The sequence below is a fragment of the Anser brachyrhynchus genome, assembly GCF_964034855.1.
Source record: "Anser brachyrhynchus genome assembly, chromosome: 11".
In the NCBI taxonomy this organism is placed as follows: domain Eukaryota; kingdom Metazoa; phylum Chordata; class Aves; order Anseriformes; family Anatidae; genus Anser; species Anser brachyrhynchus.
Window position 1 is genome coordinate 3,917,267 of NC_137706.1, and position 15,522 is coordinate 3,932,788.

The window sequence follows — 15,522 nt, forward strand, 5'->3', positions numbered from 1 at the left end:
ACAGACTGTTGGTCCACAATTTTGAGCAATTTTGAAACCTCTCTACAACTCCCCAAAGATTCTTTATCGTACATAGAAATAAACTTCAATTTAAGAACAATGAAAAGTGACTCCTGATTATCAATCCCTCAGATAAAAATTCCCCCAAGATGTAGCAGCTGAGGACAAAATTTCAGCTTGACTGAGATAGTTAATAGGAAGTAATGGCCACAAAACCAAAGAGGTTCAGGCTTTGACTACAGAATAAAAGACAGGTAATTAAGAACATTCCTTTAGATGCTTTAAATCTAAAGTCAGGTTGATCTGAAACTTTGTTTGATATACAAGGAATCACCTTGGGCTAATGGAAGAAATTTAGAGTCATTGAAAAAAGCAGACTGTAAGATGCATAATCCAAACATAGATAAGGGTATTGTCCTTATTTCTGAAATTCATGTAGTCTCATAGCTTTGCCTGACTTCACATAATAAAATGTGTTTATATTCGTGCACATACAGAGCTCAAATCATGAACCACTGCCTTCCCAGTGATCTGTCATGTTTTCCTACAGTCACACAGCTGTTCCTGCAGCTCTTTTGGGTAAGCAGTACTGAAAAACCAGCTCGAATCATTCACCAAACATACCCGTCCTGTCCATTCCTAACCAAAACGAACTTTTCCTAGGAAAGCAGTAGCCCCAGCTGGAGCTAACAACTTTGTGTTATCTAAGTGGCTCATGGTACCTTCCAGCCACCCAGCTCAACTACACACAAGGATTATAAACATAAATTGCTTATAAAAACAATATACATAAACTTCAAAACAGAGTACCAATCTTCTGTAATTTGCAGGAAATTCCTAGAGAACATTTCTGAAAGCCACAAAAATCTGTAGTCACACTCCTGTTTTGGTTGCTGACAAAAACCTGAATGAAAGTGTAATATCACAGATTTAACTTCCTCTGAGTTACAACAGCACGTTCACAATGAAAACATGATCCCACTATGCTTTTTTGAATGCTATTGTGACAAAACAGAAACAAGTCCTGCAAGAAAAACTTGTGCTATGTAACTGATGGTTGAAATTGAACAACAGCATGCAAGACAGAACATATCTTCTGTCAGAATAAAAAGAAAAAGCAGCAAAAAGAACAAGACTTAGGAGTACTGATTGACTGTGCAGATGCTTAATCACAACGTATGCATAAAAGACAAACTGATGATGAGATCTTTGCTGTTACTAGCAATAACACAGTGGCTGCAGAAGCTCACTATCTCCAAAACTGTTGTTGTTTCTGTACGAAAAGTGAAGAGGACAAAAATATCAGTCAAAACAGATTAATCTTGTGGAGTTTGATTATGCAGAAAAAGAAAGTGCTGCAAATCAAGACCAACTTGTGTTCATCAGAAATCTCTTATAACTAGGAGGTAGTAACAATGACTGATGTCAGAGTAAGATTATCTGCTAAGTTCCCTGGAAGTCACTAAATTAGAGATTCAAACAAGAAATAAATCCACTATAAGCACAAGGTTAAATCTGTAGGAATGTTAGACGTTCATCATGACAAAATGAAAGCTCATCATATATTCAGACAACTTGTTGATGGATAAACTTGCCACAGATTATCTGCAACTACAGATGAAGTCAGAAGCAGTGAAATCAAAATCAGCAGATGTCTTAGCAGCTTGAGTAGAGCATCCTTGAAGATGAGAGATGATACCAAAAGAACAAGGTGTGAATGAACTGTGGCTGCTCCACCCTCAATAAATATATCTGCTTCCATCGCATGCTTTCCTCCGACACCATTTAGGAGCAAAAAGAAGTTTAGCCACTAGAGTAAAGCTAATAAATTCCTTTGGCCAAGATTCAGTTTATGCAGTTATGTGTGATAGAAAGCATATTTACTACTGTATATGGCAAAGTCATTGGCAGACAAAATGCAACTTATTTGAATATTAAACAGATCAGGACTTGTATGTTTTAGTGAATACCCAAAGAGAATGACAAATCCCTTTACTTTAAAAATCTAAGATCAAGTTCAGAACAAAATGGGCTTTGGTGCTAGCAGGTATACATCCTCATTTATACACTACTCTAGCTTTGGATGATACTGACAGACTTGAGGAGACAATGAGCAGCAAAGGAATACTACATCACATACAGGAAACCACTGGTAAGCCTCTTTTCCAAGGAGTATTGCCCCCAAAAGCTGTAAGTTAATGCTGCAAAGCAGAAAGTAACAACACAGAAGAGCCTTTGCCAGACTACAGTACTGGGAGAAAGGACCAGACCTGCTGCCTAAAAGACGTATAAAAAAAAAAAAAAAAAAAAAAGGAAAAAAGAAAAAGAAAAATACCACAGCTTCAATGCATGAAGAAAAAAGAAAAGGTCTGGCCAGATGCTTGTTCGCTTACATACCAAAATAATCCCAAGCTCGACTGGGTTCAATTTGCTGCTCCACAATGATGTATCAGTGAGCCAAGGCAGTATAGGATACCTGCTCACTTTCAACTCCCCTGCAACAAAAATGTCTACTGTCAGTTCATTTAAAAATATGTTAATGTTGCGCAAAGCAGAGAGTTGAGAAAAGAAAGAAGAGCGCTCGCATAGTTATTAAGACTTATTCCCTCAGCACAAGGTAGATCACTAAACAACAAAGCAAGACAACTTATGTAGAGTAACAATTTAAAAAGAAAATCCTGCTGGAACATCTCCAGCTAGGTTATCTGTACTACTAATGACAGGACTCTGGTCCAAAGACAGGTGTCATCAACACTAAACAGAGCTTGTAGAACATGTTTGGTCATTAGCAATAGAGATGAGTTTTACAACACATACTGATAGTCTTATACATCACAGAAGATATCAAGGTCTGAAAGATGCAAGAGAAGATTCAAAAGCTTCCAAGAATGTACTATGCGTGTTATCGTGTCCAATGATGGTTATTCTGCAGAGTCCCATAAACAAGTTACAGCTCATCAAAGTATAGGTCAAGGAATGGGAAGAAACATTCATAGATCACTGAGAAAATACATGGCAAACGTTATGAGCACTGTTTACAGGTTCCTCTTCCGAAGCTAAATGCAGAGCACCATGAACATTTATTTCTGTGTTTACTCTGTACTGCAAATAATGAATATAAAAATCTGCTACAGAGATATGCTCATGCTTTTAGGTTCAGCAATGATACATTCTTGTCCAAAGTATCAGAGACTTACACGGAAAAGGACAAGATCTCCTGAGATTAACGTCTATCAACATGTCAGTTTTAAAAACCACAGATTATATCACCTCATGTAGAACCATTAACTAATCTTACAGCGACATCAGAGCTCTCAAAAACAATAGCTATCTGCATCTACCCTAATCTAACACACTAACACAGCTTGCAGAAACAAACCTGTACATATTTTCAACTCTACTTCAAATCTCTTCCTTTGGCGCTCACCCACCTGTTTCTGCCTAATGTTATATTAATATACTTCACATATTTAACATCCTTAAAATATTTTCACGACACTTCTACTGTATTTTCAAGAGAGTAAGGTCCTCGTGCAGTACTGACAGCTTGCCACAAACGTACCTCTTTCCCCACCATTCAATACACCTATAATCTTCCCTTACACGTAGTCCAGCATATATTAATTCCAAATACCTGTTGACAGCTCCAAGTAGAAAAAACTAAGGTTGTATCACAGCTCAACACTTCTTATGTTTCCTTTGTTTGAGTTTAACCCAAATCCAAACTGTTTAAGAACACAAGCCACCCCGGATTAATCAGGGGATTATAGCCCACCCTCTTAAATGACTCTTCCCAGTGTTTTGCCCGATTTCAATATTTAGTGCTCCAAAATCAGAAGTTTCATTTTTTTCTTAAATGGCTTTTTGGAATGGTTTCCTAAATTAACTTCCTTTTCCTGTCCATTTTTCCCAGAACATCTATTCTTTTAAATAATTTCTATTATTCATTCCATCAGAACATCATTTTTATTCAACTACATCACATGTTAAGCAGTTACTAATAGAGATTTGAAGTTTGCAGCATAGATTTTGCTCTACTATTACTCATAACTGAAGAAAACATTTCTATGTTTGGATCAGATGAGAGAGTATTCCAGTATCTCCTCTTACTGGCCACTTTATGGAAAATAAGAAAGAAAATATTTAATGTACAGTTATGAAATCATAGAATGGTTTAGTTTGGAAGGGACCTAAAGAGTCATCTAGTACAACCTCCCTGCCATGGGCAGGGACATCTTTCCTTAGATCAGATATAACTTACTGGGGATATTTGCAACACTTACTGAAGGTTGATTTATGCTCAGAGGCATAAGAAATTCTCTTTGTTGGAAAAGTCCTCATGCATGAGAATCTCTAATCCCTTTTAGAGATAGCCTCCTATAGGCTATATGGAGTCAATGACACCTTGTTGTTAAATCTGGGTTAAACTGTTTTCTTTCACCTTTTTAAAGTTTCTTTCTTTGCAGTCTAATCAACATCTTTATTCCTGCATTTAGAAAGAGTTTAGAGAGAACTCGTGTTTGTTTCAACTGACACACCTCTGAACCTTCCATTAAGGCATAAACAGTTTCACAAGATATATTGTAAAGCCTCAGGTACTGTTCCAGTATAATCAAGGAAGGGCTTAGCATGTCTGATTCTTCTAAGGTTAAAAAAATCCAAAACCCTACAAACAAAAGCTCCGCAATACTGCAGGTTCTTTTCCAAATCCTTAAAAAATTGAAAGCCAAAATCCCCATATTAATTTTTCTTTGCAAATCATTAAAAATTAATGAGACAGCATACCTTTTATCATTTAATCATTACATCATTTAGAAAATAATTTCTAAATAACTTATCCTACTTCCATAAAGGTCACAACTTTTTTTTCTTCTAATATTTATAACAATATTATGCGAAGAACAAACACTCATTTAATATAGTTAGCAATAAAAGTAAGTTGAATTTACAGTCCCACTAGGCCTAGACTCAGAAGTCAGGATTGAGAAGTTCTAATACTGCAAGAACTGTTTATTTTTCATGACTTCAGTGATCACTGTCTCCCCATTCTTGCAATTCTGGATGTGTTCAAGAGCAAAAAGCATTAAGTAAAGCAAGGGCCTCTCATACATTTTCTATTCTAATGAATTCAGAAGAAACCCAAGTTCAAAGTGCAAATTTTGGCCATCTGTCACTGAATTAATAGGAAAAAAAAAAGAAACATTGAGTGGTAAAACAAAACTTACTCAGATACTTGTTCAGCAGTAGGCAAATCTACAGAAACTGAAAATAAAAATGAAAAAATTTAGTTAAAAACACTTTAAAATATGTGAAAATACACAAGTACTCATTTTCAAATCTAAGCACATAAAGATAACTGAAAAAAGGACTGCTGTAACAAAGACATCCTCACGTAAGTATTTATATTTATGTATACTACATAGAAAGCTACATATACTCACCATTCTCTATAATAACTTGACAAGTATGAGTGTGGCTTTCACTCAGATGTGTGGCCATGCTATCTAAGCCAGAACCATCAGTCAGAAAATCGCAGTTAAGACATACTACAGTCACACCTCTAGAGAAAACAAAGTAAAAAGTACATATCAACACAACATACTTATGGTTTTCTTAACTTACAGTTACTGGACAGACTATACAGAAAAATTGCTTTTGCAACTTTAGATGAGGCGACTCACAGAAGTATTCTTACTTTTTATACAGCAACTAGCACCTGGAATTTTCAGTCATGGACTAGGACATCTTCATGCTCGATGTAGTACAAAGAATACCACTTCGGACAGGACTTTATCTGTAAAGTTTGAGTTTCTTGGTTCTCCCACCTACCTCTGCTTTCAAACTTTGCACATTGTGAATAATTAGAAAACAGAGTTGGAAATACTTTTTTAGAACTGCCTTGCGTTGAGAAAGAAGTCAACAAATTTGGACAAATTTTTGTTACAAAAGAGAACACTGCTAGTAAAAGAGCTAGTATTTTCATTTTTCTGCTCTAACTTGTGTAAGTCTAGAAATTCAAGAGGATCTAATCTCATTTAATCAATTAACTCACTATCAAAAACTAAAAACATAATGTTCTGTAACTGAAAAAAGCTGAATTACCGTAGCTCTTCTGAATGCTTCTTGTAGATCCAAAATCTTTTACTTGGACGAGCACTGTGAAAACTAAATATAAGAAAACATTACCACTTAAACTAGTTTTCTTGAGTACATCTCCACATAACCCCTACATACTGTACATGGTACTGCAATTTGATTATGACAAGGCATGAAAATAGGATATTCAACTATTGACCTAAATTACTCTAAAAAAATAAATTAATGAAATTTTACAGGCTTCTGAATCTCACCTCCAGCTCAAAACTGGTAATACCAAAACCAAACAAAAAGCCCACATTGCTGTGTTCAAGAGCAGAAGAGACAAAAAACCTCAAGAACATCTAGCATCTCTACTCCTTCTGAGCTCTTTAGTAAATAATTAGTTTGGGAGGGACAAGACTTAGTTTTTTAGCATAGTACTGCTTGCATGTAGTTATATTACTTCCATTCGCATTTTAGGTCTGGAAGCACCGTAGCTGAAGCTACAAAGCAAAGCTATATGGTGAAGAAGCTTTACTGAACTCAAGCTTCCTAAAGAGATAGATTTAAATGAGATAAAAATCACATCTTCAGAAAAGCGTTAAGTTATTTCACATGCAGATTAGGTATGTGCCAACACTGTACTCCCATATGAAACAAAAAGCAAGCAGCTGAGTACAAAGGCTGCTGCAGAAACATCCTCCCTGTAACAGCCTTCTTTCTCATCACTCCTTGTTCCTTAGCTGGTGATAGGAGCTGCAAGAGGTAAAGTAGGTGGGCAACAGTCAAGACTGCATCAAGGAGATAAATGACAGGAGACTGGCTTCCCAGAGACCATACAATAATTAATCATTATTTGTTAAGTTTGACTGAAATAATTATGAAAGATCTCACAGAAACTCTTGAAGCAAAAATAGAACACCGTATGAACAAGAATATCGGATTTAGGCCCTCAATAAAAAGTGAAAATCCAACCTTACACATGCCCCTGTTGGTCCTATGACACAATTAGAAATTCAGTTAATACCCACATTTAACACAATTTATATGAATTTTAAAAGTATTTGATAACCCAATGAAAATTGCGTAGAGTTCTTACCTCATCATGTGATTCACATAGGCTTTGCTACAGCTAGTATTGTATCTGCATAAACTACAATGGACGTATGTAGGAAAGTGGTTTGCAAAATCCTTTATTTCTGAGTAACATTCAATGCATTTGTGAGCTCCCAAACGATACCTAACAGTAACATGAAAAAGTTGATAGTTAACATCAACACTTTAGAACATAACTAGTTCAAACTTTTTGCTTTAAGTCTTTTAACAGTAAGAAACAAAGAAGAATTCAAAAAATGTATCAGTTAAATATTTATTATGGGATATGTTAGTATATATGAAGAAAACGTTTTTTTTCTTTAATTATTAACATAATGACTTTAATAAAAAAGTGCAAGTTAATGTAAACATCTGTTATTGGGCATTTCTGTAAACAAGATCCTGCAAATGAGAACCTCCAATTTCAGCTGCTAGCATTATCTTTCCATACTTCAAAAGGCTTTCAAAGAAATGCTTCATTTGCCACAATGAGCACAAGAGCACATGCTTTTCCTGTCACCCAAAATCCTCTGCAAGCTTTGAAATATCTGTAGATCAAGAATGTAATCCTGCTCTTCCCCAGTTTTGCTGGCTATTTTTGGATGTCTTAAAGAGCTACATTTTGTGAGTATTGGCACCTTACTGAAATGGAGGCATCCATAACCTTTGTCAAAGACAACTACGAATTCATGCTAGGCAATGAAATTATATTCAAGTCCATAAAACACCCATTAAATTATTAACAAGGATTGCAAAAACCACTACACTGTAAATATAAAGAGAGCATTCTCCCCACAGTCTGCATTTACTTTGACTCTTTTGTTAGCTCCCCAAATTAAGGTACCTTCTAGGTCAGACAAGACTTCACCTTTTGAATAATGGGTTCAAATAAAACCCTTTAGAAGCTGAAGGAGGAAAACACTTTTCCCTCCATAAGAAAGCTTGCAAAGAACACCCCAACAGATGTATTCCCCCTCCAAAGGCCACTTTTAATGTAAATCTGCCTGGTGTATCAGTATTCGAATCATCTGGGGCTCTGTGCAGAGAAAGATTCTAGATTTAAATTGGAATACATGTCAGAGCATCTGTTCTTCCATCATGAAGTCCACCAGCCAAAAAAATTATGAAGAATGAAGATTCAGAATTGTAATCACAATACCAACACGTGGAAAGTTTATGAGTCTGCGCTTTCTGTGAAATGGAGTGGTCAAATGTTCTGTATTGCTATATCGTGAGTTACTGAAAAATTAATGAAATGACCACTTATATTCAAAGCATACTTACATATATTTTAATGCTAATATTTTACCTTAGATTATGCAGTGCTGTATTTGTAACTTTTTTTTTTTTGCTGCTGCTGTTGGTCCATGCATTTTGCTTCTTCGATGTAGCTGATGGTTTTGATTTTGCTTTTGACTTATTTGTATTAGATCTGTTATGATTTCTAGTGGTTGTATTTTTAGCTTTAGGTGATAGCTGAAATGTGGATGTACTCGTACTAACAGAAGATCCTGACTGAAGAGATCCAACAGATGCTCGAATAGTAACCTAGAAGTATGAAATTAAAAGTTTTTCTATTTAAACTTTTCAAGTTCCCACTTCTGTTTACGTCAAAGTTTGAGCCATTTTAGAAGAGAAATAACAATTCCACATAGCATATGAAATTCCCCTCAGTAAAGATTGTCTCAAAAAAAAGTAAATACTGTTGACTAGAGTAAACTTAATCTCAACAGTCCACTGGATGCTTAAAAAGCTTGTTTTTCTGGAAATAATTAGCCATGACAAAGAACACTGCTCTCTCTTCAGACCTGCAACTGTCTACATCCTGCTCTCAAAACAACACCAAAAACCAAACAACAAGAACAAGTAGCAGCAGAAAAGAAACAGAAAGGTCAGAATAATAAGACCTGCTAGGATAAGTATCAAACAAACCTATCAACTCCTGGATTAAAAAAAAAAAAAAAAGAAAAAAAGAAAGGTGTCTTGTTGCCTCATGATTAGCCAATCTACTTACTCCAGATAACTTTCTGAAGAATGAAACAATACAACAATACATATCACCAGGAGGAAACCATGAACTGTTCCTAACAATTTTTGCAAGAGGAAGTGATTTTTTAGTTTTAGAGGCAACAGAAATTTCTTTGCTTTGGACAAGAAAGGAGAAAAGCATCTCTTTCTAATTTCAGCCCTTTCCCTACCGATGCATTTTCTTCATTTGCCCCTCTACTTTTCCTATATAAACACTTACCTTTGTTCCAGGAGGCAATCCTTCTAACTGTTTAGGTTTTCTAAATGTTCGGTGATGCTGAGTCTTGTGATCCATTTTTTCTTTGCAAGTCAAAAATTGCAGTCTGCACTTAGTGCAACGGTATATTCCTTTTTTCTTAAAAAAAAAAATATATATATATGTATATAGTAAGCAGGAATGTCATGATAAATAAAACTATAGCCCTAGAATGTCTCAAGGAACGGTCATCTGATTTTTAAAAATCAACCTGATAAACTCTTAATAATATTGTACAAAGACAAGACAACCGTAAAGCAGTATTATTATGAGATGAGAAGGAATCAGACGTTGACAGTTAAAGTAAGTCAACACAGTACTTCACAATCTTTTCTCTAGTTAAATCAGTGACAGCCTTGCTATTAACTTCAAGAAGAGTAGAACATATCACTATGACTTGGTGAAGAAACCAAGTAGCAGAGAGATTCTTTCAAGAATACTCAGAGAATTTTAAACAGGGAACTTCTGTCATATAAAAACATGACAAAGTCTAACAATTCACTTAAAGACTTCTCAAAAGAAGAAGTTATAAGGCTTCATCCTTTATTAACTGTTCTTATCCACTAACAACTATACAAATCAGTTCTATTTGTTGTTGTTGTTGTTTATTTTTTAGGGAGAGATTCATTATATATTTATTTAGCATTTTTCAATTAAGGATTGAAAAATATCTTCTTACCTGATGCCTCATGTAATGATGCATATACGGTGCTCCAATTTTTATTACTTTGAGACAAAATGGGCACAGCAAATGTTTTGTATTTTCATGAACTGTCCTGAAATGTGTCTCTACATCAGAAAAAGCTGAGGATCTGTAGTTGCATACCTAAAATAAGAAGTTTGACTTTTATGTTAAAATTTATTGACAGTAGAGACAGCGAGTGTTTATGCGGGGGGGTGTAATCTAAATACAAAACAGTCACTCTGAAATACCTGGCAAACATACGGCATTTCACCTGGCTTATGATTGTCCTTCATATGTTGCAAAAGAACTTGTTCTGTTTCAAAGGATAATTCACAGATTTTACAAATAGCTAGAAAAAGTGAAAAGCAAGAAAAACACAGTAGAAAATTAGCCTGGGATCAAAAGCAAATCAATACATATATATATATGTGAACAGTGAACTCTACAAAGCTAAAAGAATCTAACAATCTTTCTACTTCTCAGGTTAAACACTCTGCACAACTTCAGGAAGCCCGTAGTGCAAGGCCCCTAAACAACATGAACTCTTGAAATCAGGGGCTTTCAATAAAAAAAAAACAAAGAGCCTGCCTCCACTCCCCCTCCCCCAGCTTTTAGAAATATTTTTTCCAGATACATTGTTCTGACATAAGTTGAATGACTGCCCAGCTTCTATACTAAACCTCATGATTATTGCTCTTAAAGTACAATATCTTTATTCTGAGGTTATCAACCATCAAAAGTCAGAAAATATCTAAAAATTCTAGGTCACAAAAAGGTTCAGTGTGATACTAGTCAACTTACTAGACGACTCATAAGGCGTGTGTGTACTTTCAATGTGGCACTGCAGCTGAAATGGGGTGGGAAACTGACGGTAACAGTGCTGGCAGGTGGTATGACTTTCCCAGCTTTCACTGCTCTGCTTCTCAAGCTCTAAGTGATGCTTCATGTGGTTCATAAACCTTTGAATGAAATTGAACAGGTGCAAAAAGCTGCATTTTAACACTATCCATGACATATCCCACACAAAATGCACACGAACCCTTAGAAACACTGCTCGGAAAGCACTTCTCAATTTCAAGAAGTTAGAGGAGGAAGTGTTCATTTAAAACAAACAAAAAAAATCAATGAAGTTAAGCAAACTGACTATGCTGGAAATCACGTCTCAAAGCTAAAAAAGATATCTTGACTATTACAAGGAATATGCAACATGTCTGAAACATGCTCTAAATCTAAGTAATCTATTGCATTTTTCATGTTTGTTTAGCCTAAATTCCGGTCTTGAAATACACAGAAATTGTCAAAGGCAACAGCAACAAAACATGCCAACCATTCAGACCTCACCACCACCAGAGGCTCAAATCCACATTCTGAAGCAAGCAGAACTGTAGCTCTGCTGAAAACTATTAAGTAGTAAGACCACATCTGCAACTAGGACCTTTATAGCTTTATCTGAAATTACCTCCATCCAGAACTGACAGCATTCCAAGACCTGCCTTTCTATAAAGTATTTAGGTCTGAAGATATGTTATGAAGGGCAGTTATCAAAGAATGCCACTGTGCAGCTGATAACTAGGTTATCAGAAACTTGGTGGTACATCACTACTGAAAGTTACCATCTTTTCCTTCTTAGTATGTCCACCTATCTGCAGGAGGACCTACCTTGGCTGAGAAGACTAAGCACTTAGCACATTGTTGGCAGGTCAGTTATTTGTTGAGCAGTGAATTGCCAAAAGGACATGCTAGTTGCATAACCCACCACTGTTAACTTCATGAACTGTTCTATTTTGAATGGGCTTAATTTCAGTATAGCTAAAGGAGCTATTAAATGTAGGTCACATTCACAAAAGGAATGCATTTCTCAAAGTGGTGACCTTGGAATTAAAAAAAAAAAATACAGTCAAAAATACAAAAATACAGTCAAAAAATACAGTCAAAATACAGTCAAAAAATACAGTCAAAAATACAGTACAAAAAAAAATACTGTGATAAAGAGAATAGTTACTTGAGCTCAGATTTCTAATATAACGTAGTTGCTTAAAAAAGCCACCACTCCCCCGCCCCCCCCCCCCCCAAAAAAAAAAAAAAAAAAAAAGAACTGAAAATATCCAGGTACCTAGCAGAAGAAAGGAACTGACACCATTAAGTCACGACAGTAAACTCTCTTGAACGTCTGACAACATACAAATTTCCTAACTGCTTAAGATGAAATATTGGCACTTCTACTCAGACACATACTTAAAGATTTACAGCAAGTTTAATGTTTGTAATTACAAGAAACCCTTGTTTTGTTTAATAATATGGGTTTAATGTTAGCATAAGGCTGTTCATTTTAACCTGCAGACTGTGCCTTTTGAAAGAATAGTTCATTTTTCTTCAGTTTTACATTCTGCTACTTCAGCTTCCCTTGAAGAATGCATGTAAAAAAGTACAATGACCTTAACTTCCAAATGAACAATGACATGAGTTGGTCTACCCATTAAAACAGCTTACTGAAGCTTTTTGTGGCATTTGGAAGAAAAATTATTCCATCAAAATAACAGTTGTTACATAAGTAAACCACCAACTATTAGTCACTGGAAATCCCTAAAGAAAATTAACACTCACATCTACTGATATCACCATCAATCAGGATGGCAAGTTGTACAATACTTTGCTTGCCCTTTTCAACCCCAAAGTCCTACAGCTGCTCTCATTAAAACTAAACCATTTCCTTTAGGCACCATTAAAACTCGTACTCTGATCAGTGAATAAGTTTAAAATATGGACGGACATGCACAGTAAAAACTAATTCAATTTCTGTTCAATTACCCAGTATCATCAGTTTTCAAGGAGCCAAAAATCTTTCTATGCCAAAGAGACAAATTGTGAATGTATGAAAATAATTGCTATAGGCTGTAAATTATTAAAATGTGTAGGAAGTGAATTCAAATACCTTATGTTATTTTTAAGAACTTTCAGACAGCTGAAGCACTTAAATGTTGTATGAGTCTTCTGCTCCTGTTGTACCTGCTGGGTATCACCTTCATGTTTCCCATAATAGAAGTCGTTAACTAACATAATCAATTTTCCTTTCTCAGATTCATTGATTTTGCTTGTTGTACTTGAACATTCTGTTTTGGCCACTCCCAGGAAGAAATTATTTATCATATCTGGACAACAATACTGAATAGAAAAGGGGAGACGAGAAGACAGACAGAGACAAAGGTATCAGTTGCTCTGAACAAACTACATCAATGACAGCATTTTAAAAACTGAAGCCACCTGCTAACTAGAGCTACATGGGAAGCTCCATTTCCATTCTGTGACACACTAACTTCATGCAAACTCACATATGCTTTTTTAACTCTGAAATGATCTTTTGGTAGTGTTTAGATAAAATACAATGCATTTTTAACACCGAAGAGGGATTATTCTCATAGTTTCATGTAAAATAAGATTCAAATTAGAATACCAATGTTGCCTAGTGGTGCCTTACTCGTTAGAAAAATGTCTACTTAATCTAAATCTAACAAGAAGAATAATCAGCTTTTATGCAACTATTTTGTTGACAAGTGTAAGTTTACAGAGCACCTCATGGAAAGTTTTATCTTTTACCTCTTTGGGGAGGACATTTATTGAAAATAGCATATTTTTTTTTCCAGCATCATGAAAAATTCAGAAATCCTACATCACACAATACACATTATTTATGTGTCTCTACCTAAAAGTGTAGATAATGAATACTTAACCCAGTAGCTGTAATAATAAACTTAATGCTTAAAAAGTATGAACTACTTCATATAGAAAATGATATGAAGTTTCCAACAGTGAACAAAATCAGAATGTTTCTGAACAGATCTCTCTCCTGCTGGATAACAGTTCTTATTATGCATGATTACTTTCTATAAGCCTACTGGAAAGGAGTTCATCTTCTAGCGTAGAAATGCAAGTCAGTATACTTATCCCCATATACTGTAAATTGACATTTAATTTAAAAAAAAGTAAAGTCACTTTATTTAATTCATAGTTCTTTAATTCAGCTAGTACAGTAAGTACAAAAGCAATTTTCTACAAACTGATTAGATAAAGATAAAACTTCTTTTTTTTTTTACTATTGTTATTATGTATGCTTCTGAATTGTATTTTAAAGCTGAAGAAGACAGGCAGCACATATGCCTCATTTCATTGGTAAAATATGGTCAGAAGTGGCAACATTTGGAGCTTCCCATCTCCATTCTTGATCTCCGTGACTACGAGACTTTTGGGCCCTGGCTGATTATAGCCAGAAGCCAGACTATCTTCACATCAAAACATGGCACTCTTTTTCATAACCAAATAGAAGACCACATAAACTTATTATAAAGTTTATCAGCCCCAAAATATTTTACCTTCATATGATTTTTTAAAGGATCCATAAGATTGAAATGAATATTGCACTTTGGACAAGCTCGTGGAAAAGGTCCTCCATTTTTAATATTGCTTGATGTAGCATTAGTACCTGGAAAACATATTAAGATTCAGAATTCACAGTCAAGAATGACTGATTTATTATTATTTATTATTCTAGAAAAACATGCTATTTGAAATAAAAACTATTACAACTGATGTGGCTGTAGTGAACATACACAAGGTTTTACAACCATCTTTTAACTACTGTTCTTAATTTCCAAAATCATTTTATTCTGTTTGATATAAACTTATATAAAATCTTAGCAAATAACACGGAAAAAATGGGAGAGGGTAATGGGAGCACAGCAGAGACAAAATAATTCTGTTCCCCTAAGCCCCCAGACGAAACAGACTGTGATTTTTTTAAAGAGGTTTATTTCTTAAAGAATTGTACAAAACTTTTTATGCCATGACCTGATCACCATCAAGTATGGTTCAGATATCTGTTTTGGAAAGGAATTTCACCATCTCATTCTCAATAGTAAGACTGTAGTTCTCTGGCAGTAGTTGTAATCCTAAGCCTATTCAGATGCATCATTCCTGTTGAGCAAAGGTGTCTTTGGAAAACCTGGAGAATAAATCCTCTAAATAATTACTCCCAAGAATGGAAGGAACGAATATTATCTTATCAGTATAAATTAATACTTTTCAAGCAAATTAAAAACAAAAACCTTTACGTTATCTTAAACTTCAATGAATAAAGCCAAGCTTCCAGTTTTCTCCTAACTGCCAAAAGACAGTGAGAGCTACTTTTCCAGGTAAGTTCTCTTGCATTTACAAGTCATTCACAGATCTGGAGGACTCCATGCAGAATAAGCAGTTTAGAACAGATTAAACACAGGAAAAGTGTTAATATCTCAACTTCAGGGTCAAATGTACTGTGCCAGGGCTATGAAAAAATGTAATAAAAAATATACACACAAATACATCCACCTTATAACAAGTAAAAGTA

The 15,522-nt window shown here is 35.1% G+C and overlaps 1 protein-coding gene across 11 annotated transcripts in view; it reads right to left on the reverse strand.

Annotated features, from left to right (window-relative positions):
- The window catches only part of ZNF280D (zinc finger protein 280D), a 51,880-nt gene that overhangs the window by 14,532 nt on the left and 21,826 nt on the right, over nucleotides 1-15,522 (reverse strand). For 9 of the 11 annotated variants that reach the window (XM_080551727.1, XM_080551729.1, XM_080551733.1 and 6 more), the window contains 11 exons: nucleotides 14,510-14,619; nucleotides 13,075-13,304; nucleotides 10,944-11,101; nucleotides 10,391-10,491; nucleotides 10,137-10,283; nucleotides 9,422-9,556; nucleotides 8,483-8,721; nucleotides 7,178-7,318; nucleotides 6,103-6,165; nucleotides 5,442-5,560; nucleotides 5,226-5,262 (listed from right to left, as the gene is read on the reverse strand). In XM_080551727.1, the coding sequence (XP_080407853.1) occupies nucleotides 5,226-5,262; nucleotides 5,442-5,560; nucleotides 6,103-6,165; nucleotides 7,178-7,318; nucleotides 8,483-8,721; nucleotides 9,422-9,556; nucleotides 10,137-10,283; nucleotides 10,391-10,491; nucleotides 10,944-11,101; nucleotides 13,075-13,304; nucleotides 14,510-14,619 (1,480 nt within the window). Of the gene's footprint in view, nucleotides 1-2,397; nucleotides 2,496-5,225; nucleotides 5,263-5,441; nucleotides 5,561-6,102; nucleotides 6,166-7,177; nucleotides 7,319-8,482; nucleotides 8,722-9,421; nucleotides 9,557-10,136; nucleotides 10,284-10,390; nucleotides 10,492-10,943; nucleotides 11,102-13,074; nucleotides 13,305-14,509; nucleotides 14,620-15,522 lie in introns of all 11 variants that reach the window. The other 2 variants (XR_013938171.1, XR_013938172.1) reach the window with 1 other exon arrangement.